Source organism: Salvelinus namaycush, chromosome 3 (assembly GCF_016432855.1).
Source record: "Salvelinus namaycush isolate Seneca chromosome 3, SaNama_1.0, whole genome shotgun sequence".
NCBI classification, from domain to species: domain Eukaryota; kingdom Metazoa; phylum Chordata; class Actinopteri; order Salmoniformes; family Salmonidae; genus Salvelinus; species Salvelinus namaycush.
This window is the reverse complement of record NC_052309.1, coordinates 91,273,331-91,300,496: the sequence shown is the minus strand read 5'-3', so window position 1 is coordinate 91,300,496 and position 27,166 is coordinate 91,273,331. Positions and strand designations below refer to the sequence as shown.

The 27,166-nt window shown below is 44.6% G+C and overlaps 2 protein-coding genes across 3 annotated transcripts in view; one reads left to right on the top strand and one right to left on the bottom strand.

Annotated features, from left to right (window-relative positions):
- The window catches only part of eef2kmt (eukaryotic elongation factor 2 lysine methyltransferase), a 63,728-nt gene extending 56,715 nt beyond the window's left edge, over window positions 1–7,013 (top strand). The window contains exons 7-8 of the mRNA XM_038987197.1: window positions 5,626–5,775; window positions 6,725–7,013. Of these exons, the coding sequence (XP_038843125.1) occupies window positions 5,626–5,775; window positions 6,725–6,825 (251 nt within the window). The 3' untranslated portion in view covers window positions 6,826–7,013. The remainder of the gene's footprint in view (window positions 1–5,625; window positions 5,776–6,724) is intronic.
- A 311-nt stretch (window positions 7,014–7,324) lies between these two features.
- Window positions 7,325–26,927, bottom strand: LOC120042352 (chitobiosyldiphosphodolichol beta-mannosyltransferase-like). 2 transcript variants are annotated; one of them, XM_038987167.1, is made up of 13 exons: window positions 26,620–26,927; window positions 26,396–26,473; window positions 24,103–24,206; window positions 22,560–22,708; window positions 21,544–21,633; window positions 17,044–17,154; window positions 15,462–15,583; window positions 13,667–13,705; window positions 12,313–12,372; window positions 10,036–10,146; window positions 9,323–9,437; window positions 7,936–8,011; window positions 7,325–7,666 (listed from the first exon to the last, which is right to left on the bottom strand). In XM_038987167.1, exons 1-13 carry the CDS (start codon window positions 26,909–26,911, stop codon window positions 7,529–7,531), a joined length of 1,485 nt encoding a protein of 494 aa, XP_038843095.1. In that variant the 5' UTR covers window positions 26,912–26,927; the 3' UTR covers window positions 7,325–7,528. The 2 variants fall into 2 exon arrangements, with proteins under 2 accessions (XP_038843095.1, XP_038843104.1); XM_038987176.1 differs by lacking the exon at window positions 17,044–17,154.
- Between the last annotated feature and the right edge of the window lie 239 nt (window positions 26,928–27,166).

Genomic DNA, 27,166 nt, shown 5'->3' with positions numbered 1-27,166 from the left:
CTGACACATGTCCTGTTGTTTCCTAATTCTATTGTTGTCGCTGACACTTGTCCTGTTGTTTCCTAATTCTATTGTTGTCGGCTCACTGTCCTGCTGTTGTTTCCTAATTCTATTGTTGTCGCTGACACTTGTCCTGTTGTTTCCTAATTCTATTGTTGTCGGCTGACACTTGTCCTGTTGTTTCCTAATTCTATTGTTGTCGGCTGACACACTTGTCCTGTTGTTTCCTAATTCTATTGTTGTCGGCTGACACTTGTCCTGTTGTTTCCTAATTCTATTGTTGTCGGCTGACACTCGTCCTGTTGTTTCCTAATTCTATTGTTGTCGGCTGACACTCGTCCTGTTGTTTCCTAATTCTATTGTTGTCGCTGACACATGTCCTGTTGTTTCCTAATTCTATTGTTGTCAGCTGACACTCGTCCTGTTGTTCCTAATTCTATTGTTGTCGGCTGACACATGTCCTGTTGTTTCCTAATTCTATTGTTGTCGGCTGACACATGTCCTGTTGTTGATCCTCAATTCTATTGTTGTCCGGCTGACACTTGCCTGTTTGTTTCCTATTCCTATTGTTGTCAGCTGACTCACTTGTCCTGTTTTTCCTAATTCTATTATTGTCAGCTGACACATTTGTCCTGTTTGTTTATCCTACCATTCATATTGTGTTGTCAGCTGCCGACTTGTCCCCCCCTTTTGTTTCCTATTCTATTGTTGTCACTGACACGTTGTCCTGTTTGTTTCCTAATTCTATGTTGTCAGCTGACAACTTAGTCCCGTTGTTTCCTATTCCTATTGTTGTCGGCTGACACTTGTCCTGTTGTTTCCTAATTCTATTGTTTGTCAGCTGTACACTTGTCCTGTTGTTTCCTCCTAATTCTATTGTTGTCAGCTGGACACCTTGTCCCTGTTGTTTCCTAAATTCTATTGTTGTCAGGCTGACACTTGTCCTTGTCGTTTCCTAATTTACCTATTGTTTGTCAGGCTGCACACCTTTGTCCTGTTGTTATCCTAATTCTATTGTGTCGTCGCTGACACCTTGTCCTGCTTGTTTCCTAATTCTATTGTTGTCAGCTGACACATGTCTTGCCTGTTGTTTCCTAATTCTATTGTTGTCAGCTGACACTTGTCCTGTTGTTTCCTAATTCTATTGTTGTCAGGCTGACACTTGTCCTGTGTTTTCCTAATTCTATTGTTGTCAGCTGACACTTGTCCTGTTGTTTCCTAATTCTATTGTTGTCAGGCTGACACATTGTCCTGTTGTTTCCTAATTCTATTGTTGTCAGGCTGACACTTGTCCTGTTGTTTCCTAATTCTATTGTTGTCAGGCTGACACTTGTCCTGTTGTTTCCTAATTCTATTGTTGTCAGCTGACACTTGTCCTGTTGTTTCCTAATTCTATTGTTGTCAGCTGACACTTGTCCTGTTGTTTCCTAATTCTATTGTTGTCAGCTGACACTTGTCCTGTTGTTTCCTAATTCTATTGTTGTCAGCTGACACATGTCCTGTTGTTTCCTAATTCTATTGTTGTCAGCTGACACTTGTCCTGTTGTTTCCTAATTCTATTGTTGTCGGCTGACACTTGTCCTGTTGTTTCCTAATTCTATTGTTGTCGGCTGACACTTGTCCTGTTGTTTCCTAATTCTATTGTTGTCGGCTGACACTTGTCCTGTTGTTTCCTAATTCTATTGTTGTCAGCTGACACTTGTCCTGTTGTTTCCTAATTCTATTGTTGTCGGCTGACACTTGTCCTGTTGTTTCCTAATTCTATTGTTGTCAGCTGACACATGTCCTGTTGTTTCCTAATTCTATTGTTGTCAGCTGACACTTGTCCTGTTGTTTCCTAATTCTATTGTTGTCGGCTGACACTTGTCCTGTTTCCTAATTCTATTGTTGTCGGCTGACACATGTCCTGTTGTTTCCTAATTCTATTGTTGTCGGCTGACACTTGTCCTGCTGTTTCCTAATTCTATTGTTGTCAGCTGACACATGTCCTGTTGTTTCCTAATTCTATTGTTGTCGGCTGACACTTGTCCTGTTGTTTCCTAATTCTATTGTTGTCGGCTGACACACTTGTCCTGTTGTTTCCTAATTCTATTGTTGTCGGCTGACACACTTGTCCTGTTGTTTCCTAATTCTATTGTTGTCTGCTGACGTCCTGTTGTTTCCTAATTCTATTGTTGTCGGCTGACACTCGTCCTGTTGTTTCCTAATTCTATTGTTGTCGGCTGACACACTTGTCCTGTTGTTTCCTAATTCTATTGTTGTCTGCTGACGTCCTGTTGTTTCCTAATTCTATTGTTGTCGGCTGACACTCGTCCTGTTGTTTCCTAATTCTATTGTTGTCGGCTGACACTCGTCCTGTTGTTTCCTAATTCTATTGTTGTCAGCTGACACATGTCCTGTTGTTTCCTAATTCTATTGTTGTCAGCTGACACTTGTCCTGTTGTTTCCTAATTCTATTGTTGTCGGCTGACACTTGTCCTGCTGTTTCCTAATTCTATTGTTGTCAGCTGACACTTGTCCTGCTGTTTCCTAATTCTATTGTTGTCAGCTGACACATGTCCTGTTGTTTCCTAATTCTATTGTTGTCGGCTGACACACTTGTCCTGTTGTTTCCTAATTCTATTGTTGTCAGCTGACACATGTCCTGTTGTTTCCTAATTCTATTGTTGTCAGCTGACACATGTCCTGTTGTTTTCTAATTCTATTGTTGTCAGCTGACACTCGTCCTGTTGTTTCCTAATTCTATTGTTGTCAGCTGACACTCGTCCTGTTGTTTTCTAATTCTATTGTTGTCGGCTGACACTTGTCCTGCTGTTTCCTAATTCTATTGTTGTCGGCTGACACTCGTCCTGCTGTTTCCTAATTCTATTGTTGTCGGCTGACACTTGTCCTGTTGTTTTCTAATTCTATTGTTGTCGGCTGACACTTGTCCTGTTGTTTCCTAATTCTATTGTTGTCAGCTGACACATGTCCTGTTGTTTCCTAATTCTATTGTTGTCGGCTGACACATGTCCTGTTGTTTCCTAATTCTATTGTTGTCGGCTGACACTTGTCCTGCTGTTTCCTAATTCTATTGTTGTCGGCTGACACTTGTCCTGTTGTTTCCTAATTCTATTGTTGTCAGCTGACACATGTCCTGTTGTTTCCTAATTCTATTGTTGTCGGCTGACACTTGTCCTGTTGTTTCCTAATTCTATTGTTGTCGGCTGACACACTTGTCCTGTTGTTTCCTAATTCTATTGTTGTCGGCTGACACACTTGTCCTGTTGTTTCCTAATTCTATTGTTGTCTGCTGACGTCCTGTTGTTTCCTAATTCTATTGTTGTCGGCTGACACTCGTCCTGTTGTTTCCTAATTCTATTGTTGTCGGCTGACACTCGTCCTGTTGTTTCCTAATTCTATTGTTGTCGGCTGACACATGTCCTGTTGTTTCCTAATTCTATTGTTGTCAGCTGACACTTGTCCTGTTGTTTCCTAATTCTATTGTTGTCGGCTGACACGTCCTGCTGTTTCCTAATTCTATTGTTGTCAGCTGACACTTGTCCTGCTGTTTCCTAATTCTATTGTTGTCTGCTGACACATGTCCTGTTGTTTCCTAATTCTATTGTTGTCGGCTGACACACTTGTCCTGTTGTTTCCTAATTCTATTGTTGTCAGCTGACACATGTCCTGTTGTTTCCTAATTCTATTGTTGTCAGCTGACACTTGTCCTGTTGTTTCCTAATTCTATTGTTGTCAGCTGACACATGTCCTGTTGTTTTCTAATTCTATTGTTGTCAGCTGACACTCGTCCTGTTGTTTCCTAATTCTATTGTTGTCACCTGACACTCGTCCTGTTGTTTTCTAATTCTATTGTTGTCGGCTGACACTTGTCCTGCTGTTTCCTAATTCTATTGTTGTCGGCTGACACTCGTCCTGCTGTTTCCTAATTCTATTGTTGTCGGCTGACACTTGTCCTGTTGTTTCCTAATTCTATTGTTGTCGGCTGACACTCGTCCTGTTGTTTCCTAATTCTATTGTTGTCGGCTGACACACTTGTCCTGTTGTTTCCTAATTCTATTGTTGTCGGCTGACACACTTGTCCTGTTGTTTCCTAATTCTATTGTTGTCAGCTGACGTCCTGTTGTTTCCTAATTCTATTGTTGTCGGCTGACACTTGTCCTGTTGTTTCCTAATTCTATTGTTGTCGGCTGACACTTGTCCTGTTGTTTCCTAATTCTATTGTTGTCAGCTGACACTTGTCTTGTTGTTTCCTAATTCTATTGTTGTCAGCTGACACTTGTCTTGTTGTTTCCTAATTCTATTGTTGTCGGCTGACACTTGTCCTGTTGTTTCCTAATTCTATTGTTGTCAGCTGACACTCGTCCTGTTGTTTTCTAATTCTATTGTTGTCAGCTGACACTCGTCCTGTTGTTTCCTAATTCTATTGTTGTCGGCTGACACTTGTCCTGCTGTTTCCTAATTCTATTGTTGTCGGCTGACACTTGTCCTGCTGTTTCCTAATTCTATTGTTGTCGGCTGACACTTGTCCTGTTGTTTCCTAATTCTATTGTTGTCGGCTGACACTCGTCCTGTTGTTTCCTAATTCTATTGTTGTCGGCTGACACTCGTCCTGTTGTTTCCTAATTCTATTGTTGTCGGCTGACACACTCGTCCTGTTGTTTCCTAATTCTATTGTTGTCGGCTGACACTTGTCCTGTTGTTTCCTAATTCTATTGTTGTCGGCTGACACTCGTCCTGTTGTTTCCTAATTCTATTGTTGTCGGCTGACACTCGTCCTGTTGTTTCCTAATTCTATTGTTGTCGGCTGACACACTCGTCCTGTTGTTTCCTAATTCTATTGTTGTCAGCTGACACTTGTCCTGTTGTTTCCTAATTCTATTGTTGTCAGCTGACACACTTGTCCTGTTGTTTCCTAATTCTATTGTTGTCGGCTGACACTCGTCCTGTTGTTTCCTAATTCTATTGTTGTCGGCTGACACTTGTCCTGTTGTTTCCTAATTCTATTGTTGTCGGCTGACACTCGTCCTGTTGTTTCCTAATTCTATTGTTGTCGGCTGACACTTGTCCTGTTGTTTCCTAATTCTATTGTTGTCAGCTGACACATGTCCTGTTGTTTCCTAATTCTATTGTTGTCAGCTGACACTTGTCCTGTTGTTTCCAAATTCTATTGTTGTCGGCTGACACTTGTCCTGTTGTTTCCTAATTCTATTGTTGTCGGCTGACACTTGTCCTGTTGTTTCCTAATTCTATTGTTGTCTGCTGACATGTCCTGTTGTTTCCTAATTCTATTGTTGTCGGCTGACACTTGTCCTGTTGTTTCCTAATTCTATTGTTGTCGGCTGACACTTGTCCTGTTGTTTCCTAATTCTATTGTTGTCGGCTGACACTTGTCCTGTTGTTTCCTAATTCTATTGTTGTCGGCTGACACTTGTCCTGTTGTTTCCTAATTCTATTGTTGTCGGCTGACACACTTGTCCTGTTGTTTCCTAATTCTATTGTTGTCGGCTGACACACTTGTCCTGTTGTTTCCTAATTCTATTGTTGTCGGCTGACACTCGTCCTGTTGTTTCCTAATTCTATTGTTGTCGGCTGACACTTGTCCTGTTGTTTCCTGTGTTATAGACGTAGTTTACGATCCAGATATCATTGGCTGTCTGGTGAAGCTTCTCTCTAAGATCCTGAGGTGTTCGGCCAATGGCAGCCCTCCTGATGTCTACATCTCCTCCACCATCAGAAACCCCGACACATATAGCAGTTTTAAACACCAGCTAGGTCAGTACTAAACCTAGAGCTTTGACAGAACTAATGAAAAGAGCTTTACAAGTTAAATGTATTATTACTAGTAAACCAACTGCTTCAAAGAGCAGCTAAGTGAGGAGACCATCCAACCCATAGATACTGTAGAGGATGAATCTCAATAGTCTTCAAGTGAACTCCTCACCTTGTATGTTGGGTTACAGTAAAGTTCTTTGTGACGACTGATGTAAAAAGGGCTTTATAAATTCATGTGGTTGATCTAGTCCATCTCCACTGTTCTGGAGAGATCTAATCCTACAGACTTGGATGAATTCCTTTCCATGGATCTGTAATTATACACATCTGAAACTAATGGATCTATAATTATACACATCTGAAACTGATGGGTCTATAATTATACACATCTGAAACTGATGGGTCTATAATTATACACATCTGAAACTAATGGATCTATAGTTAAACACATCTGAAACTGATGGGTCTATAATTATACACATCTGAAACTGATGGGTCTATAATTATACACATCTGAAACTGATGGGTCTATAATTATACACATCTGAAACTGATGGGTCTATAATTATACACATCTGAAACTGATGGGTCTATAATTATACACATCTGAAACTGATGGGTCTATAATTATACACATCTGAAACTGATGGGTCTATAATTATACACATCTGAAACTAATGGATCTATAGTTATACACATCTGAAACTGGTGGATCTATAATTATACACATCTGAAACTGATGGGTCTATAATTATACACATCTGAAACTGATGGGTCTATAATTATACACATCTGAAACTGGTGGATCTATAATTATACACATCTGAAACTGATGGGTCTATAATTATACACATGTGAAACTGACGGATCTATAATTATACACATCTGAAACTGATGCATCTTTCAAAATTAAATCAAATAAATTCTCCTTTGTTTTTCTCTCCCACAGAAAGTTCTGGAATCCAACATGAGGTCATGACAGGACCAGTGACACATGTGTTATTTTACAACAGACAAGCCACCATAGAGATGATCAAACTCTACATATAATAACTGCAACCCAAATGGCATCCTATTCCCATTGTAAGTGCACTACTTTTGACCAGGGTCCATAGGGCTGTGGTCAAAAGTAGTGCACTAGATAGGGAATAGGGTGCCATTTGGGATACACACAATATAACACCAAGCCGGAACCAGACGTGTATTACTGTGTAATAAAGTCTTTATTTACATCAATATTTACATTGTGGAAAATATCTCATTTATACATTCAAGTGTTGTTTAAGAGGGGAATCAAAACGGCCTGGAATGAAGAGATCCACAGGAGGAGAGACACATGGGGAGAGAGAGAGCAGAGGAAAGACTAGCCTGATGTAACAATCTCTCTTTCCGACAGGTCCTCAAAGTGGACCATGTGGCAGTTGGTAGCAGGTAGCCTAGCGGTTCAGAGCAGGTAGCCTAGCGGTTCAGAGCAGGTAGCCTAGCGGTTCAGAGCAGGTAGCCTAGCGGTTAAGAGCTTTGGGCCAGTAACCAAAAAGTCACTGGTTTGAATCCCCGAGCAGACTAGGTGAAACATCTGTGGATGTGCCCTTAAACAAGGCACTTAACCCTAATTGCTCCTGTAAGTCGTTCTGGATAAGAGCGTCTGTTAAAATGTTGAAGATTGGAGGCTCAAGAAGGGGGTTTGAGACAGAGCGAAGATGTAGAGAGGGGATGAGTCAGCTGCTGTAGAGAGGTCTGTCTAACAGGGAAGTCAGGGTGCAGTGAGGAGAGGCAGGACATTCTGGTCCCAGTTCTGGTCCCACCGCTGCCCCCCACTGGCCCGGAGGTTCCTCCTGAACTGACCCAGTTTGCCCTCATCCTCACAGCCAGGGAAGTCCCACAACAGAGACTGGAGAGACACAACATAGGGACATGAACAGGTTTCATAAAACGGGTAGATTGGATCCTGGCTAAAACAGCCATGTGTATATCAGACCATATACCACTATCACAGGAACTGGTTACAGTCAGATAAGATAGAATATACTTTAGAAAAGATGCCAGTTTACAGGATCATACCACTGGGAACAATAGTCAATGCTTTGGACTCAAGTGATCTGGTATAAATCAGGGGTTTCTGTATCTCCTCAGCTGAAGAGTATTATTATATTACTGTACCTTGAGCTGTCCAGATAGTTCCTCAGAGTCTTTGAAGATCAACCCGTTCTCCTCATGCTTCACCAGCTCATGTAGACTACATTAGAGAATATAACCGGGTTAACAGAGACTGACAACACAGGAGAATATAACAGGGTTACCAACACAGGAGAATATAACAGGGTTGACAACACAGGAGAATATAACAGGGTTAACAACAGAGAGACTGACAACACAGGAGAATATAACAGGGTTGACAACAGAGAGACTGACAACACAGGAGAATATAACAGGGTTGACAACAGAGAGACTGACAACACAGGAGAATATAACAGGGTTGACAACACAGGAGAATATAACAGGGTTAACAACAGAGAGACTGACAACACAGGAGAATATAACAGGGTTGACAACACAGGAGAATATAACAGGGTTAACAACAGAGAGACTGACAACACAGGAGAATATAACAGGGTTGACAACAGAGAGACTGACAACACAGGAGAATATAACAGGGTTGACAACACAGGAGAATATAACAGGGTTAACAACAGAGAGACTGACAACACAGGAGAATATAACAGGGTTGACAACACAGGAGAATATAACAGGGTTGACAACACAGGAGAATATAACAGGGTTGACAACACAGGAGAATATAACAGAGTTGACAACACAGGAGAATATAACAGGGTTGACAACACAGGAGAATATAACAGGGTTGACAACAGAGAGACTGGCAACACAGGAAAATATAACAGAGTTAGATCCACATTAAACACAGCACAGGAAACTCAGTCCAAAACAGATCAGATCAGCACATAGCCTCTCTGCATGGGGGTAAAAGGTGACTGTTGACCCAGGGTTTAGAGTATTCCCTCAGCAGTAGATGGTGACTGTTGACCCAGGGTTTAGAGTATTCCCTCAGCAGTAGAAGGTGACTGTTGACCCAGGGTTTAGAGTATTCCCTCAGCAGTAAAAGGTGACTGTTGACCCAGGGTTTAGAGTATTCCCTCAGCAGTAGAAGGTGACTGTTGACCCAGGGTTTAGAGTATTCCCTCAGCAGTAAAAGGTGACTGTTGACCCAGGGTTTAGAGTATTCCCTCAGCAGTAGAAGGTGACTGTTGACCCAGGGTTTAGAGTATTCCCTCAGCAGTAGAAGGTGACTGTTGACCCAGGGTTTAGAGTATTCCCTCAGCAGTAGAAGGTGACTGCTGACCGAGGGTTTAGCGTATTCCCTCAGCAGTAGAAGGTGACTGTTGACCCAGGGTTTAGAGTATTCCCTCAGCAGTAGAAGGTGACTGCTGACAAAGGGTTTAGAGTATTCCCTCAGCAGTAGAAGGTGACAGCACAGACAGTGTGTGTGTGCATGGTGTTAGAAGGGGCCTGTTAAAGAGTCCTGTCTCACCAGTAGAAGTGGATGGCACAGACAGGCAGACAGCAACCAAACATGTCCACCACCTTCATAGGCAGGTCCAGACCACTGGACGACTTATGGAGACACACACCCAGATCTGCTGAGCCTGGGACAGGGAGAATATACACAACATCAGTACACACACACCAGTACACACACAGATCTGCTGAGCCTGGGACAGGAAGAACATACACAACATCAGTACACACACACACACACACACACACACACACACACACACACACACACACACACACACACACACACACACACACACACACACACACACACACACACACACACACACACACACACCAGTACACACACACACAGATCTGCTGAGCCTGGGACAGGAAGAACATACACAACATCAGTACACACACACACACACACACACACACACACACACACACACACACACACACACACACACACACACACACACACACACACACACACACACACACACACACACACACACACACACAGATCTGCTGAGCCTGGGACAGGAAGAATATACACAACATCAGTACACACACACCAGTACACACACAGATCTGCTGAGCCTGGGACAGGAAGAACATACACAACATCAGTACACACGCACACACCAGTACACACACACACACCAGTACACACACACACACACACACACACAGACACACACACAGACAGACCTGCTGAGACAGGGAGACCACACTAACCTAGCAGAACAGGGTAGTCCTCCGCCTCCAGCCATGGAGTACAGATCTTCACGTGCTCAAAGCTCAGGGCGTCTATCAGCTTCCTGTAGTGGTCCTTCTGAGGACCCTTACCTGGTCTCACACACACAGGGAATTGAAACAATACGTATCTAGGGTTAACAGTATAGGACCGACAAGAATTGTAAAGGTTTTTCTCAGTTGGTTTAATCTGGCAACAACAGGTTAGTTGATAATGTAATTGTTTGTGAGGCTTCTCAATCAAATCACATTTATTCAAAAGGCCCCTTTTTACATCAGCATTTGATGCAAACGCTGTGTTTACACAGGCAGCCCAATTCTGATATTTTGCCCAATTATTGGCAAAAGACTTGATCTGATTGGTCAAAAGACCAAATCAGACGCAGCATGTAAAAGTGCTTTACAGTAATCCGGCCTAGACCTCACAGACCTGCAGCAGAACACTGTCAACACTATAGTTACCTGTGATGACAGACTGGCAGCAGTACACTGTCAACACTATAGTTACCTGTGATGACAGACTGGCAGCAGTACACTGTCAACACTATAGTTACCTGTGATGACAGACTGGCAGCAGGACACTGTCAACACTATAGTTACCTGTGATGACAGACTGGCAGCAGTACACTGTCAACACTATAGTTACCTGTGATAACAGACCTGCAGCAGGACACTGTCAACACTATAGTTACCTGTGATGACACAGACCTGCAGCAGAACACTGTCAACACTATAGTTACCTGTGATGACAGACTGGCAGCAGTACACTGTCAACACTATAGTTACCTGTGATGACACAGACCTGCAGCAGTACACTGTCAACACTATAGTTACCTGTGATGACACAGACCTGCAGCAGTACACTGTCAACACTATAGTTACCTGTGATGACACAGACCTGCTGCAGTACACTGTCAACACTATAGTTACCTGTGATGACAGACTGGCAGCAGTACACTGTCAACACTATAGTTACCTGTGATGACAGACCTGCTGCAGTACACTGTCAACACTATAGTTACCTGTGATGACACAGACCTGCAGTACACTGTCAACACTATAGTTACCTGTGATGACACAGACCTGCAGCAGGACACTGTCAACACTATAGTTACCTGTGATGACACAGACCAGCAGCAGTACACTGTCAACACTATAGTTACCTGTGATGACACAGACCTGCAGCAGGACACTGTCAACACTATAGTTACCTGTGATGACACAGACCAGCAGCAGTACACTGTCAACACTATAGTTACCTGTGATGACACAGACCTGCAGCAGTACACTGTCAACACTATAGTTACCTGTGATGACACAGACCAGCAGCAGTACACTGTCAACACTATAGTTACCTGTGATGACACAGACCTGCAGCAGGACACTGTCAACACTATAGTTACCTGTGATGACACAGACCTGCAGCAGTACACTGTCAACACTATAGTTACCTGTGATGACACAGACCAGCAGCAGTACACTGTCAACACTATAGTTACCTGTGATGACACAGACCTGCAGCAGTACACTGTCAACACTATAGTTACCTGTGATGACAGACCTGCAGCAGTACACTGTCAACACTATAGTTACCTGTGAGGACACAGACCAGCAGCAGTACACTGTCAACACTATAGTTACCTGTGATGACACAGACCTGCAGCAGAACACTGTCAACACTATAGTTACCTGTGATGACACAGACCTGCAGCAGTACACTGTCAACACTATAGTTACCTGTGATGACACAGACCTGCAGCAGTACACTGTCAACACTATAGTTACCTGTGACGACACAGACCTGCAGCAGGACACTGTCAACACTATAGTTACCTGTGATGACACAGACCTGCAGCAGTACACTGTCAACACTATAGTTACCTGTGATGACAGACTGGCAGCAGTACACTGTCAACACTATAGTTACCTGTGACGACACAGACCTGCAGCAGTACACTGTCAACACTATAGTTACCCGTGATGACAGACTGGCAGCAGGACACTGTCAACACTATAGTTACCTGTGATGACACAGACTGGCAGCAGTACACTGTCAACACTATAGTTACCTGTGATGACACAGACCTGCTGCAGTACACTGTCAACACTATAGTTACCTGTGATGACACAGACCTGCAGCATAACACTGTCAACACTATAGTTACCTGTGATGACACAGACTGGCAGCAGTACACTGTCAACACTATAGTTACCTGTGATGACAGACTGGCAGCAGTACACTGTCAACACTATAGTTACCTGTGATGACACAGACCAGCGAGGGAAGAGAGGCTCCTGCTTTCACAAACCCCTCGTAGTCTGGTAGAGAAAACACACAAGGTTAGTACAAGGGCTTGTATCCCAAATAGCACCCTACTCCCTACGTAGTGTACTACCTTTTGACCAGAGCCCCATGGACCCTAAAAGGACACCACTGAGCGGTCTCCTTCCTTTCTCTCTTAGAATCACTGATTAGATGTGATTGATTCTAATTAAGAATGATTAGACAGGTGAATTATAGTCACTAATTAGACGTGATTGATTCTAATTAAGAATGATTAGACAGGTGAATTATAGTCACTAATTAGACGTGATTGATTCTAATTAAGAATGATTAGACAGGTGAATTATAGTCACTAATTAGACGTGATTGATTCTAATTAAGAATGATTAGACAGGTGAATTATAGTCACTAATTAGACGTGATTGATTCTAATTAAGAATGATTAGACAGGTGAATTATAGTCACTAATTAGACGTGATTGATTCTAATTAAGAATGATTAGACAGGTGAATTATAGTCACTAATTAGATGTGATTGATTCTAATTAAGAATGATTAGACAGGTGAATTATAGTCACTAATTAGACGTGATTGATTCTAATTAAGAATTACTAGACAGGTGAATTATAGTCATTGATTAGACGTGATTGATTCTAATTAAGAATTACTAGACAGGTGAATTATAGTCACTGATTAGACATGATTGATTCTAATTAAGAATGACTAGACAGGTGAATTATAGTCACTGATTAGACATGATTGATTCTAATTAAGAATGATTAGACAGGTGAATTCCAGTGCTCCACCACATGGCTTTCATCTGTCAAGTCTTTTCTAATCAGAGATGACTTCAAAGAAGGAAGGATGGATGGGAGGGAAGAAGGATGGATGGGAGGAAGGATGGGAGGAAGGATGGATGGGAGGAAGGATGATGGGAAGAAGGTTGGATGGATGGGAAGAAGGTTGGATGGATGGGAGGAAGGATGGATGGGAGGAAGGATGGATGGGAGGAAGGATGGATGGGAGGGAGGGAAGAAGGATGGATGGGAGGAAGGATGGGAGGAAGGATGGATGGGAGGGAGGGAAGAAGGATGGATGGGAGGAAGGATGGATGGGAGGAAGGATGGATGGGAGGGAGGGAAGAAGGATGGATGGGAGGAAGGATGGGAGGAAGGATGGGAGGAAGGATGGATGGGAGGGAAGAAGGATGGATGGGATGAAGGATGGATGGGAGGAAGGATGGATGGGATGAAGGATGGATGGGATGAAGGATGGATGGGAGGAAGGATGCTCTTAAAAATGGGGCCCAACTGCAGATGATAATGATTACCTTCCAGAGCCTTCAGCAGAATGGAGAAGTCCTCATCCTCTGTTGAACACAGACAGGGGAAACAGTGAGAGACCCTAACAAGTATTTACACCTGACAGCTGTGTGTACTTACGTTGTACACATGTCGACTAAACACAGAGCCAGGATTGTATTTTATGTCCAACACAGAAAACCTCTAGCCTGATCCCAATCCTAACCTGACTCCAAACAGAATGTAGTCCCAATTCTGACCTGACTCCAAACGGAATGTAATCTGTCCCTAGTCTGATCCCAATCCTGACCTGACTCCAAACAGAATGTAATCTGGCTCTAGTCTGATCCTCATCCTGACCTGACTCCAAACAGAATGTAGTCTGGCTCTAGTCTGCTCCCATCCTAACCTGACTCCAAACAGAATGTAGTCCCAATCCTGACCTGACTCCAAACAGAATGTAATCTGGCTCTAGTCTGATCCCCATCCAGACCTGATTCTAAACAGAATGTAATCTGGCTCTAGTCTGATCCCAATCCTGACCTGACTCCAAACAGAATGTAATCTGGCTCTAGTCTGATCCCCATCCAGACCTGACTCCAAACAGAATGTAATCCCAATCCTGACCTGACTCCAAACAGAATGTAAACTGGCTCTAGTCTGATCCCCATCCTGACCTGATTCTAAACATAATGTAATCTGGCTCTAGTCTGATCCCCATCCTGACCTGATTCTAAACATAATGTAATCTGGCTCTAGTCTGATCCCCATCCTGACCTGATTCTAAACAGAATGTAATCTGGCTCTAGTCTGATCCCCATCCTGACCTGACTCCAGAATGTAATCTGGCTCTAGTCTGATCCCCATCCTGACCTGATTCTAAACATAATGTAATCTGGCTCTAGTCTGATCCCCATCCTGACCTGATTCTAAACAGAATGTAATCTGGCTCTAGTCTGATCCCCATCCTGACCTGACTCCAGAATGTAATCTGGCTCTAGTCTGATCCCCATCCTGACCTGATTCCAAACAGAATGTAATCTGGCTCTAGTCTGATCCCCACCCTGACCTGATTCTAAACAGAATGTAATCTGGCTCTAGTCTGATCCCCACCCTGACCTGATTCTAAACAGAATGTAATCTGGCTCTAGTCTGATCCCCATCCTGACCTGATTCTAAACAGAATGTAATCTGGCTCTAGTCTGATCCCCATCCTGACCTGATTCTAAACAGAATGTAATCTGGCTCTAGTCTGATCCCCATCCTGACCTGACTCCAAACAGAATGTAGTCCCAATCCTGACCTGACTCCAAACAGAATGTAATCTGGCTCTAGTCTGATCCCCATCCTGACCTGACTCCAAACAGAATGTAGTCCCAATCCTGACCTGACTCCAAACAGAATGTAATCTGGCTCTAGTCTGATCCTCATCCTGACCTGACTCCAAACAGAATGTAATCTGGCTCTAGTCTGATCCCCATCCTGACCTGATTCTAAACAGAATGTAATCCCAATCCTGACCTGACTCCAAACAGAATGTAATCTGGCTCTAGTCTGATCCCCATCCTGACCTGACTCCAAACAGAATGTAATCTGGCTCTAGTCTGATCCCCATCCTGACCTGACTCCAAACAGAATGTAAACTGGCGCAAAAGGATGTTTGGACGAGGCTAGAACTGCTCTCGAGGTAAGAAAAACCATTAAGAGTCTCCTGGTGCTTACGAAATTGCACCTTATTCCCTATGTATTGTACAACTTTTGACCAGAGCCCTATGGAGAACAGGTTGCCATTTGGGACTCAAACTGTGCCTGTGGGGTACTGACCGGTCCAGCTGGTGCTGCTGATCAGTAGGGCAGGTCGACCTGAGGTCAAGGTCACAGAAAGGTCACTGGGGTCACGACCTGTAAACGCTGTTCTCTCTGTCTCACCACCAGGGCGCTCACCACTGTAACAGACACAGTGGTTATAACATGTCTATGATAGTTCTTTATCTCTCCAATAAAAACAGAAACACAGTGATTATAACATGTGTTATGTCATGTCTGTTAAATGTATTTGTTAGAGTAATGACATTATAATAACTGTCCGGCAATGTTGGATAACTGTAGTACAGGCCCTATGTTCCTCCAGAACCAAGAGGATAACTGTAGTACAGGCCCTGTGTTCCTCCAGGACCAAGAGGATAACTGTAGTACAGGCCCTGTGTTCCTCCAGGACCAAGAGGATAACTGTAGTACAGGCCCTGTGTTCCTCCAGGAACCAAGAGGATAACTGTAGTACAGGCCCTGTGTTCCTCCAGAACCAAGAGGATAACTGTAGTACAGGCCCTGTGTTCCTCCAGAACCAAGAGGATAACTGTAGTACAGGCCCCGTGTTCCTCCAGGAACCAAGAGGATAACTGTAGTACAGGCCCCGTGTTCCTCCAGGAACCAAGAGGATAACTGTAGTACAGGCCCTGTGTTCCTCCAGAACCAAGAGGATAACTGTAGTACAGGCCCTGTGTTCCTCCAGGACCAAGAGGATAACTGTAGTACAGGCCCTTTGTTCCTCCATGAACCAAGAGGATAACTGTAGTACAGGCCCAGTGTTCCTCCAGGAACCAAGAGGATAACTGTAGTACAGGCCCTGTGTTCCTCCATGAACCAAGAGGATAACTGTAGTACAGGCCCTGTGTTCCTCCAGGAACCAAGAGGATAACTGTAGTACAGGCCCTGTGTTCCTCCAGAACAAAGATAATTGTACAGGCCCTATGTTCCTCCAGGAACCAAGAGGATAACTGTAGTACAGGCCCTATGTTCCTCCAGGAACCAAGAGGATTACTATAGTACAGGCCCTATGTTCCTCCAGGAACCAATAGGATACCCCCAGACCTGGAACTGAGGGTTAGTCTTGGCCAGCCTCATCAACAGACTATACTAGACTCACCAGACCTGGAACTGAGGGTTAGTCTTGGCCAGCCTCATCAACAGACTATACTAGACTCACCAGACCTGGAACTGAGGGTTAGTCTTGGCCAGCCTCATCAACAGACTATACTAGACTCACCAGACCTGGAACTGAGGGTTAGTCTTGGCCAGCCTCATCAACAGACTATACTAGACTCACCAGACCTGGAACTGAGGGATAGTCTTGGCCAGCCTCATCAACAGACTATACTAGACTCACCAGACCTGGAACTGAGGGTTAGTCTTGGCCAGCCTCATCAACAGACTATACTAGACTCACCAGACCTAGAACTGAGGGATAGTCTTGGCCAGCCTCATCAACAGACTATACTGGACTCACCAGACCTGGAACTGAGGGATAGTCTTAGCCAGCCTCATCAACAGACTATACGGGACTCACCAGACCTAGAACTGAGGGATAGTCTTGGCCAGCCTCATCAACAGACTATACTAGACTCACCAGACCTGGAACTGAGGGATAGTCTTGGCCAGCCTCATGAACAGCTGGTGCTTTAGGTCTACTGAAGTCTCCTTGAAGATAGCAGGTGGCTTGTCATACAATGTGGTCGCCCTATAGGAGGAGAATAAGGCAGGTGGCTTGTCATACAATGTGGTCACCCTATAGGAGGAGAATAAGGCAGGTGGCTTGTCATACAATGTGGTCGCCCAATAGGAGGAGAATAAGGCAGGTGGCTTGTCATACAATGTGGTCGCCCTATAGGAGGAGAATAAGGCAGGTGGCTTGTCATACAATGTGGTCGCCCTATAGGAGGAGAATAAGACAGTTGGTTTGTCATACAATGTGGTCGCCCTATAGGAGGAGAATAAGACAGTTGGTTTGTCATACAATGTGGTCGCCCTATAGGAGGAGAATAAGACAGTTGGCTTGTCATACAATGTGGTCGTCCAATAGGAGGAGAATAAGGCAGGTGGCTTGTCATACAATGTGGTCGCCCTATAGGAGGAGAATAAGGCAGGTGGCTTGTCATACAATGTGGTCGCCCTATAGGAGGAGAATAAGGCAGGTGGCTTGTCATACAATGTGGTCGCCCTATAGGAGGAGAATAAGACAGTTGGTTTGTCATACAATGTGGTCGCCCTATAGGAGGAGAATAAGACAGTTGGCTTGTCATACAATGTGGTCGTCCAATAGGAGGAGAATAAGGCAGGTGGCTTGTCATACAATGTGGTCGCCCTATAGGAGGAGAATAAGACAGTTGGCTTGTCATACAATGTGGTCGCCCTATAGGAGGAGAATAAGACAGTTGGCTTGTCATACAATGTGGTCGCCCTATAGGAGGAGAATAAGGCAGGTGGCTTGTCATACAATGTGGTCGCCCTATAGGAGGAGAATAAGGCAGGTGGCTTGTCATACAATGTGGTCGCCCTATAGGAGGAGAATAAGGCAGGTGGCTTGTCATACAATGTGGTCGCCCAATAGGAGGAGAATAAGACAATAAGTCATGGCAATAGTAGTCAACCATCTTCTCTTTCTGTTGCCTGTAAACCCAATCATCTGGGAAAGACCACTACTACTTACAGACAAGACAGCTGTAGACAGACAATAGTTTGATCTTGCATAGGAAACCATTGTCATGTAGGCCTACATTGTAGACGTGTCTCCACATCCTGTCATGTCTGTAGACGTGTCTCCACATCCTGTCATGTCTGTAGACGTGTCTCCACATCCTGTCATGTCTGTAGACGTGTCCCCACATCCTGTCATGTCTGTAGACGTGTCTCCACATCCTGTCATGTCTGTAGACGTGTCTCCACATCCTGTCATGTCTGTAGACGTGTCTCCACATCCTGTCATGTCTGTAGATGTGTCTCCACATCCTGTCATGTCTGTAGATGTGTCTCCACATCCTGTCATGTCTGTAGATGTGTCTCCACATCCTGTCATGTCTGTAGACGTGTCTCCACATCCTGTCATGTCTGTAGACGTGTCTCCACATCCTGTCATGTCTGTAGACGTGTCTCCACATCCTGTCATGTCTGTAGACGTGTCTCCACATCCTGTCATGTCATTAGACGTGTCTCCACACCCTGTCATGTCTGTAGACGTGTCTCCACAACCTGTCATGTCTGTAGATGTCTCCATATCCTGTCATGTCAGTAGACGTGTCTCCACATCCTGTCATTAGGCGTGTCTCCACATCCTGTCATGTCTGTAGACGTGTCTCCACATCCTGTCATGTCTGTAGACGTGTCTCCACATCCTGTCATGTCTGTAGACGTGTCTCCACATCCTGTCATGTCTGTAGACGTGTCTCCACATCCTGTCATGTCATTAGACGTGTCTCCACATCCTGTCATGTCTGTAGACGTGTCTGCACAACCTGTCATGTCTGTAGACGTGTCTGCACAACCTGTCATGTCAGTAGACGTGTCTCCACATCCTGTCATTAGACGTGTCTCCACATCCTGTCATGTCTGTAGACGTGTCTCCACATCCTGTCATGTCAGTAGACGTGTCTCCACATCCTGTCATGTCTGTAGACGTGTCTCCACATCCTGTCATGTCTGTAGACGTGTCTCCACATCCTGTCATGTCATTAGACGTGTCTCCACATCCTGTCATGTCTGTAGACGTGTCTCCACATCCTGTCATGTCTGTAGACGTGTCTCCACATCCTGTCATGTCTGTAGACGTGTCTCCACATCCTGTCATGTCTGTAGACGTGTCTCCACATCCTGTCATGTCTGTAGACGTGTCTCCACATCCTGTCATGTCTGTAGACGTGTCTCCACATCCTGTCATGTCTGTAGACGTGTCTCCACATCCTGTCATGTCTGTAGACGTGTCTCCACATCCTGTCATGTCTGTAGACGTGTCTCCACATCCTGTCATGTCTGTAGACGTGTCTCCACATCCTGTCATGTCTGTAGACGTGTCTCCACAACCTGTCATGTCAGTAGACGTGTCTCCACATCCTGTCATTAGACGTGTCTCCACATCCTGTCATGTCTGTAGACGTGTCTCCACATCCTGTCATGTCTGTAGACGTGTCTCCACATCCTGTCATGTCTGTAGACGTGTCTCCACATCCTGTCATGTCTGTAGACGTGTCTCCACATCCTGTCATGTCTGTAGACGTGTCTCCACATCCTGTCATGTCTGTAGACGTGTCTCCACATCCTGTCATGTCATTAGACGTGTCTCCACATCCTGTCATGTCTGTAGACGTGTCTCCACATCCTGTCATGTCATTAGACGTGTCTCCACATCCTGTCATGTCATTAGGCGTGTCTCCACATCCTGTCATGTCATTAGACGTGTCTCCACATCCTGTCATGTCTGTAGATATGTCTCCACATCCTGTCATGTCATTAGGCGTGTCTCCACATCCTGTCATGTCTGTAGACGTGTCTCCACATCCTGTCATGTCTGTAGACGTGTCTCCACATCCTGTCATGTCATTAGACGTGTCTCCACATCCTGTCATGTCATTAGACGTGTCTCCACATCCTGTCATGTCATTAGACGTGTCTCCACATCCTGTCATTAGACGTGTCTCCACATCCTGTCATTAGACGTGTCTCCACATCCTGTCATGTCATTAGACGTGTCTCCACATCCTGTCATTAGACTTGTCTCCACATCCTGTCATGTCATTAGATATGTCTCCACATCCTGTCAAGTCTGTAGATATGTCTCCACATCCTGTCATGTCTGTAGACGTGTCTCCACATCCTGTCATTAGATATGTCTCCACATCCTGTCATGTCTGTAGATGTGTCTCCACATCCTGTCATGTCTGTAGATGTGTCTCCACATCCTGTCATGTCTGTAGATGTGTCTCCACATCCTGTCATGTCTGTAGACGTGTCTCCACATCCTGTCATGTCATTAGATATGTCTCCACATCCTGTCATGTCTGTAGATATGTCTCCACATCCTGTCATGTCATTAGATATGTCTCCACATCCTGTCATGTCTGTAGATATGTCTCCACATCCTGTCATGTCTGTAGGTAGAATGGGTCTTTCAAAGTATTACAGCCGGTCCCAAGCCCCTCCCCTAACCCAGATACGTAAAGTGGAAGCAGTATGGAGGCCGGTTTGCCACTACACTGCTTATACCTATCCAGACATGTTATGACCAAGGGGTTAGTTATGACCAAGGGGTTAGTCATGACCAAGGGGAAGAGATAGGGATAGATTCAGACTCCTCACTGCATCGGTCTGTCCCTCCCTCCGTCCGTCTATCTATCTGTCCCTACGTCCGTCCGTCCGTCCCTCCCTCCGTCCGTCCGTCCGTCCGTCCGTCCGTCCGTCCGTCCGTCCCTCCGTCCGTCCGTCCGTCCCTCCGTCCGTCCGTCCGTCCCTCCGTCCGTCCCTCCGTCCGTCCGTCCGTCCCTCCGTCCGTCCGTCCGTCCGTCCCTCCGTCCGTCCGTCCCTCCGTCCGTCCGTCCGTCCGTCCGTCCGTCCGTCCGTCCCTCCGTCCGTCCGTCCGTCCCTCCGTCCGTCCCTCCGTCCGTCCGTCTATCTATCTGTCCCTCCGTCTGTCCCTCCGTCTATCTATCTGTCCCTCCGTCTATCTATCTGTCCCTCTGTCCGTCCGTCTGTCCCTCCGTCCGTCCGTCCGCCCGTCTGTCTGTCCCTCCCTCCGCCCGTCTGTCCCTCCGTCTATCTATCTGTCCCTCCGTCTATCTATCTGTCCCTCTGTCCGTCCGTCTGTCCCTCCGTCCGTCCGTCCGTCCGTCCGTCCGTCCGTCCGTCTGTCCCTCCCTCCGCCCGTCTATCTCTCCCTCCGCCCGTCTATCTCTCCCTCCGCCCGTCTATCTCTCCCTCCGCCCGTCTATCTCTCCCTCCGCCCGTCTATCTCTCCCTCCGCCCGTCTATCTATCTGTCTCTCCGTCCGTCTGTCCATCGATGTCTGTCTGTCCGTCCGTGGTCTATCTATCTCCAGATGGATTGATTGACAGACGGATGTTGAAAGTAAAACAATCCTAACCTGATGTTCCAGTTGTTCTGAAGGTCTTCCTTCATAGCGTTGGAGACACAAAGGTTATGGCTGGAGAATCGCCCAAACAACTGCTCATACCTGCCAGAGACAGGACAGGGGACAAGAACATGGGTCCTATTCATTAATGCACACCGTAGCTAAACAGTCTGCAACAATTTCTTGGACAAATTCAGGTAGGTCCCTCCCTGATCTGCCCGTTTAGTTCCCACTGAAGAAGACCATGTTCATGCAAAGCTGTAGATGAATTCAGAAAGTATTCAGACCCCTTGACTTTTTCCACATTTGTTACAGAGATGGTTGTCCTTCTGGAAGGGTGTCCCATTTCCACAGAGGAACTCTAGAGCTCGGTCAGAGTGACCATCGGGTTCTTGGTCACCTCGATGACCAGGGCCCTTCTCCCCTGATTGCTCAGTTTGGCTAGGTGGCCAGCTCTAGGAAGAGTTTTGGTTGTTCCAATCTTCTTCCACTAAAGAATGATGTAGGCCACTGTGTTCTTGGGGACCTTCAATGCTGCAGACATGGTACCCTTCCCTAGATCTGTGCCTCGACACAATCATGTCTCAGAGCTCTACGGACATGCTCTGACATGCACTGTCAACTGTAGGACCTTGTATAGACAAGTGTGTGCCTTTCCAAATCATGTCCAATCAATTGAATTTACCACAGGTGGACTCCAATCAAGTTGTAGAAACATCTCAAGGATGATCAATGGAAACAGGATGCACCTGATCTAAAATTCAAGTCTCATAGCAAAGGGTCTGAATACTTGTGTAAATACATTTTGTTTGTTTGTACATTTGCAACATTTTCCCAAAAACAATTTTTGCTTTGTCATTATGGGGTATTGTGTGTAGATTGAAGAGGATTTTTGTGTATTTAATCCATTTTAGAATAAGGTTGTACTGTAACAAAATGTGGAAAAAGGGAAGGGGTCTGAATACTTTCCGAATGCACTGTATTGAATAGGGATCTATTTGGGACTCAGCCATGGTGATGTTACTGACCACTGTGCCAGCCTGACGATGGGGTGGTCCGGGCCGTGTGAGAGGGCCATGATGGTGTAGCCGTAGTTGTGCCAGTCAATGATGAACCTGGATCCTCTCAGACCACACACCAGCCATGTCACCATTATACTGGGCAGTCCTGGAGGATTCTGGGGGAGGAAGAGACCAAATAACACACCAGCCATGTCACCACTATACTGGGCAGTCCTGGAGGATTCTGGGGGAGGAAGAGACCAAATAACACACCAGCCATGTCACCACTATACTGGGCAGTCCTGGAGGATTCTGGGGGAGGAAGAGATCGAATAACACACCAGCCATGTCACCACTATACTGGGCAGTCCTGGAGGATTCTGGGGGAGGAAGAGACCGAATAACACACCAGCCATGTCACCACTATCCTGGGCAGTCCTGGAGGATTCTGGGGGAGGAAGAGGTCAATAACACACCAGCCATGTCACCACTATCCTGGGCAGTCCTGGAGGATTCTGGGGGAGGAGGCAAGTACAACTGAAGAGAATAGAATGAATAGAATAAGAATAGAAGTAGAATAGAATTTAAAGAAGTAGGATAGAACACAATAGAACACAATAGAATGACAGGTCAGGTCCTTAATAAACACTATTAAAACCAACATTAAATTCAACCTTTACTACAGAACAATACATTAACAGCATCCTCCTAGTTGTTCTATGGGGAAATCACAGCAGTATCTGTAGATGTCTCAGCACACAAACATCATCCTACCAGTTGTTCTATGGGGAAATCACAGCAGTATCTGTAGATGTCTCAGGACACAAACATCATCCTACCAGTTGTTCTATGGGGAAATCACAGCAGTATCTGTAGATGTCTCAGGACACAAACAGCATCCTACCAGTTGTTCTATGGGGAAATCACAGCAGTATCTGTAGATGTCTCAGGACACAAACAGCATCCTACCAGTTGTTTAATGGGGAAATCACAGCAGTATCTGTAGATGTCTCAGGACACAAACAGCATCCTACCAGTTGTTCTATGGGGAAATCACAGTAGTGATAGTGAGTAGAGAATATAGGACACACACACAGCAGTGTATTGTAGAACTATACCTGCATGAGAATATAGAACACACACACAGCAGAGTGTATTGTAGAACTATACCTGCATGAGAATATAGAACACACACACAGCAGTGTATTGTAGAACTATACCTGCATGAGAATATAGAACACACACACAGCAGTGTATTGTAGAACTATACCTGCATGAGAATATAGAACACCCACACAGCAGTGTATTGTAGAACTATACCTGCATGAGAATATAGAACACACACACAGCAGTATATTGTAGAACTATACCTGCATGAGAATATAGAACACACACACTGCAGTGTATTGTAGAACTATACCTGCATGAGAATATAGAACACACACACAGCAGTGTATTGTAGAACTATACCTGCATGAGAATATAGAACACCCACACAGCAGTGTATTGTAGAACTATACCTGCATGAGAATATAGAACACACACACAGCAGTGTATTGTAGAACTATACCTGCATGAGAATATGGGACTGGACGTCAGTCTTCAATAATACCAGGAGAAGCTGCAGGGACTGGAGAATCACCTTGGTAACATAGCTCACCATCCTAGGACCCACTGGAAACAGACAGACAGATGGCATTATGGCATAGATTCAAGACCTAACTACTGTTATACAACCAGTGATTAGTAATTCTCATTGTTAGTCTATCTTGCCCATAGTATACACTAGACAACATACACATGGCAACATTTATACAGTATATTATACATATATATATACAGTGGGGCAAAAAAGTATTTAGTCATTCACCAATTGTGCAAGTTCTCCCACTTAAGAAAATGAGAGAGGCCTGTAATTTCCATCATAGGTACACTTCAAATATGACAGACAAAATGAGAAGAAAAAATCCTGAAAATCACATTGTAGGATTTTTAATGAATTTCTTTGCAAATTATGGTGGAAAATAAGTATTTGGTCAATAAAAAAAGTTTATCTCAATACTTTGTTATATACCCTTTGTTGGCAATGACAGAGGTCAAACGTTTTCTGTAAGTCTTCACAAGGTTTTCACACACTGTTGCTGGTATTTTGGCCCCTTCCTCCATGCAGATCTCCTCTAGAGCAGTGATGTTTTGGGGCTGTTGCTGGGCAACACGGACTTTCAACTCCCTCCAAAGATTTTCTATGGGGTTGAGATCTGGAGACTGGCAAGGCCACTCCAGGACCTTGAAATGCTTCTTACGAAGCCACTCCTTCGTTGCCCAGGCGGTGTGTTTGGGATCATTGTCATGCTGAAAGACCCAGCCACGTTTCATCTTCAATGCCCTTGCTGATGGAAGGAGGTTTTCACTCAAAATCTCACGATACATGGCCCCATTCATTCTTTCCTTTACACGGATCAGTCGTCCTGGTCCCTTTGCAGAAAAACAGCCCCAAAGCATGATGTTTCCACCCCCATGCTTCACAGTAGGTATGGTGTTCTTTGGATGCAACTCAGCATTCTTTGTCCTCCAAACACGACGAGTTGAGTTTTTACCAAAAAGTTATATTTTGGTTTCATCTGACCATATGACATTCTCCCAATCTTCTTCTGGATCATCCAAATGCTCTCTAGCAAACTTCAGACGGGCCTGGACATGTACTGGCTTAAGCAGGGGGACACGTCTGGCACTGCAGGATTTGAGTCCCTGGCGGCGTAGTGTGTTACTGATGGTAGGCTTTGTTACTTTGGTCCCAGCTCTCTGCAGGTCATTCACTAGGTCCCCCCGTGTGGTTCTGGGATTTTTGCTCACCGTTCTTGCGATCATTTTGACCCCACGTGGTGAGATCTTGCGTGGAGCCCCAGATCGAGGGAGATTATCAGTGGTCTTGTATGTCTTCCATTTCCTAATAATTGCTCCCACAGTTGATTTCTTCAAACCAAGCTGCTTACCTATTGCAGATTCAGTCTTCCCAGCCTGGTGCAGGTCTACAATTTGGTTTCTGGTGTCCTTTGACAGCTCTTTGGTCTTGGCCATAGTGGAGTTTGGAGTGTGACTGTTTGAGGTTGTGGACAGGTGTCTTTTATACTGATAACAAGTTCAAACAGGTGCCATTAATACAGGTAACGAGTGGAGGACAGAGGAGCCTCTTAAAGAAGAAGTTACAGGTCTGTGAGAGCCAGAAATCTTGCTTGTTTGTAGGTGACCAAATACTTATTTTCCACCATAATTTGCAAATAAATTCATTAAAAATCCTACAATGTGATTTTCTGGATTTTTTTTCTCATTTTGTCTGTCATAGTTGAAGTGTACCTATGAGAAAATTACAGGCCTCTCTCATCTTTTTAAGTGGGAGAACTTGCACAATTGGTGGCTGACTAAATACTATTTTGCCCCACTGTGTGTATATATATATATATATATATATATATATATATATATTACCAGTCAAAAGTTTGGACACACCTACTCAATAAAGGGTTTTTCTTTATTTTTACTATTTTCTACATTGTAGAATAACTATGAAATAAAACATATGGAATCATGTAGTTACCAAAAAAGTGGTAAACAAATTGAAATATAATTTAGCCATATGGCAGAAATATACTGCAATATGGTATAAATATACAGTAATATGGCATAAATATATGGTAATATGGTATAAATATACGGTAATATGGTATAAATATACGGTAACATGGTATACATATACAGTAATATAGTATACATATACAGTAATATAGTATACATATACGGTAATATGGTATAAATATACAGTCATGGTAAATGCTGTAAACTCATTTCCAGATCAGTTCCAGTACCTTGGAGTCCTTTAACTTCTGTGATTGGGATGATTGTGATCCTCTCATCTCCAATCACATCCTGATGAGGCTTGGTACCTGACAATAACCACAACATGTAGTCAGAAGGGCTAGAGTTGGCAAGAGCACAAACACATCTGGGACCCGACCAGCAGGGAGGCCACAAATTAAAGTATAGCTCCATGTTTATCTGTACATATAACACAATCAATCTATTCATTTACCAGGGAATCCAACAAACGTTACGCTGTAGCCGTGTTTGCTGAGCGAAAGGGCATGGTACTGCATGCGAGGGCTGCGTCCGATATCCCCCAGAACCAGCACACATACACGCCGCTCCGTCAACGCATCTCTTCTCCGTAACTTCCGCAATAACTGGGACACCAACACGGCAGTAACAGTAACGGAGACCAGTGTCCATAGTAAATGTAAAGTGGTCAGGTAAAACCCTGCTAGTAATGCGAAACCTATCAGTGAAAGTGTCGCCAGAGTCATAGATGCACTGGCATCCGCCATGTTTGTTGTGACTGATGACGTGTCTCAGTGTGACGTAACGGGGGAGGAGGGGTTCAACTGGGATTTAAAGGTACCGTGCACCTACGGTGTCGTCATTAGACCAAACATTTGTTCAACTAAAACGACAGTCTCTAAAGCACAAATGCAGGTACCTCCCTTCCCGTTTACGTTCCGTTTGCTTCCATTTAAGAAATGGTACCTCCCTTCCCATAGAATTGTATTTTACATTTGGGACTCGTGCCGCGTTCAAAACAA

Coding starts and splice junctions, on each gene's coding strand:
- LOC120042352 (XM_038987167.1), bottom strand. CDS start 26,911: ATGGCGGATGCCAGTGCATCTATGACTCTGGCGACACTTTCACTGATA. Junction 24,207..26,395: donor AGAAGTTAAAGGACTCCAAG/GTACTGGAACTG, acceptor GTCTGTTTCCAG/TGGGTCCTAGGATGGTGAGC. Junction 7,667..7,935: donor AACTATCTGGACAGCTCAAG/GTACAGTAATAT, acceptor GTGTCTCTCCAG/TCTCTGTTGTGGGACTTCCC.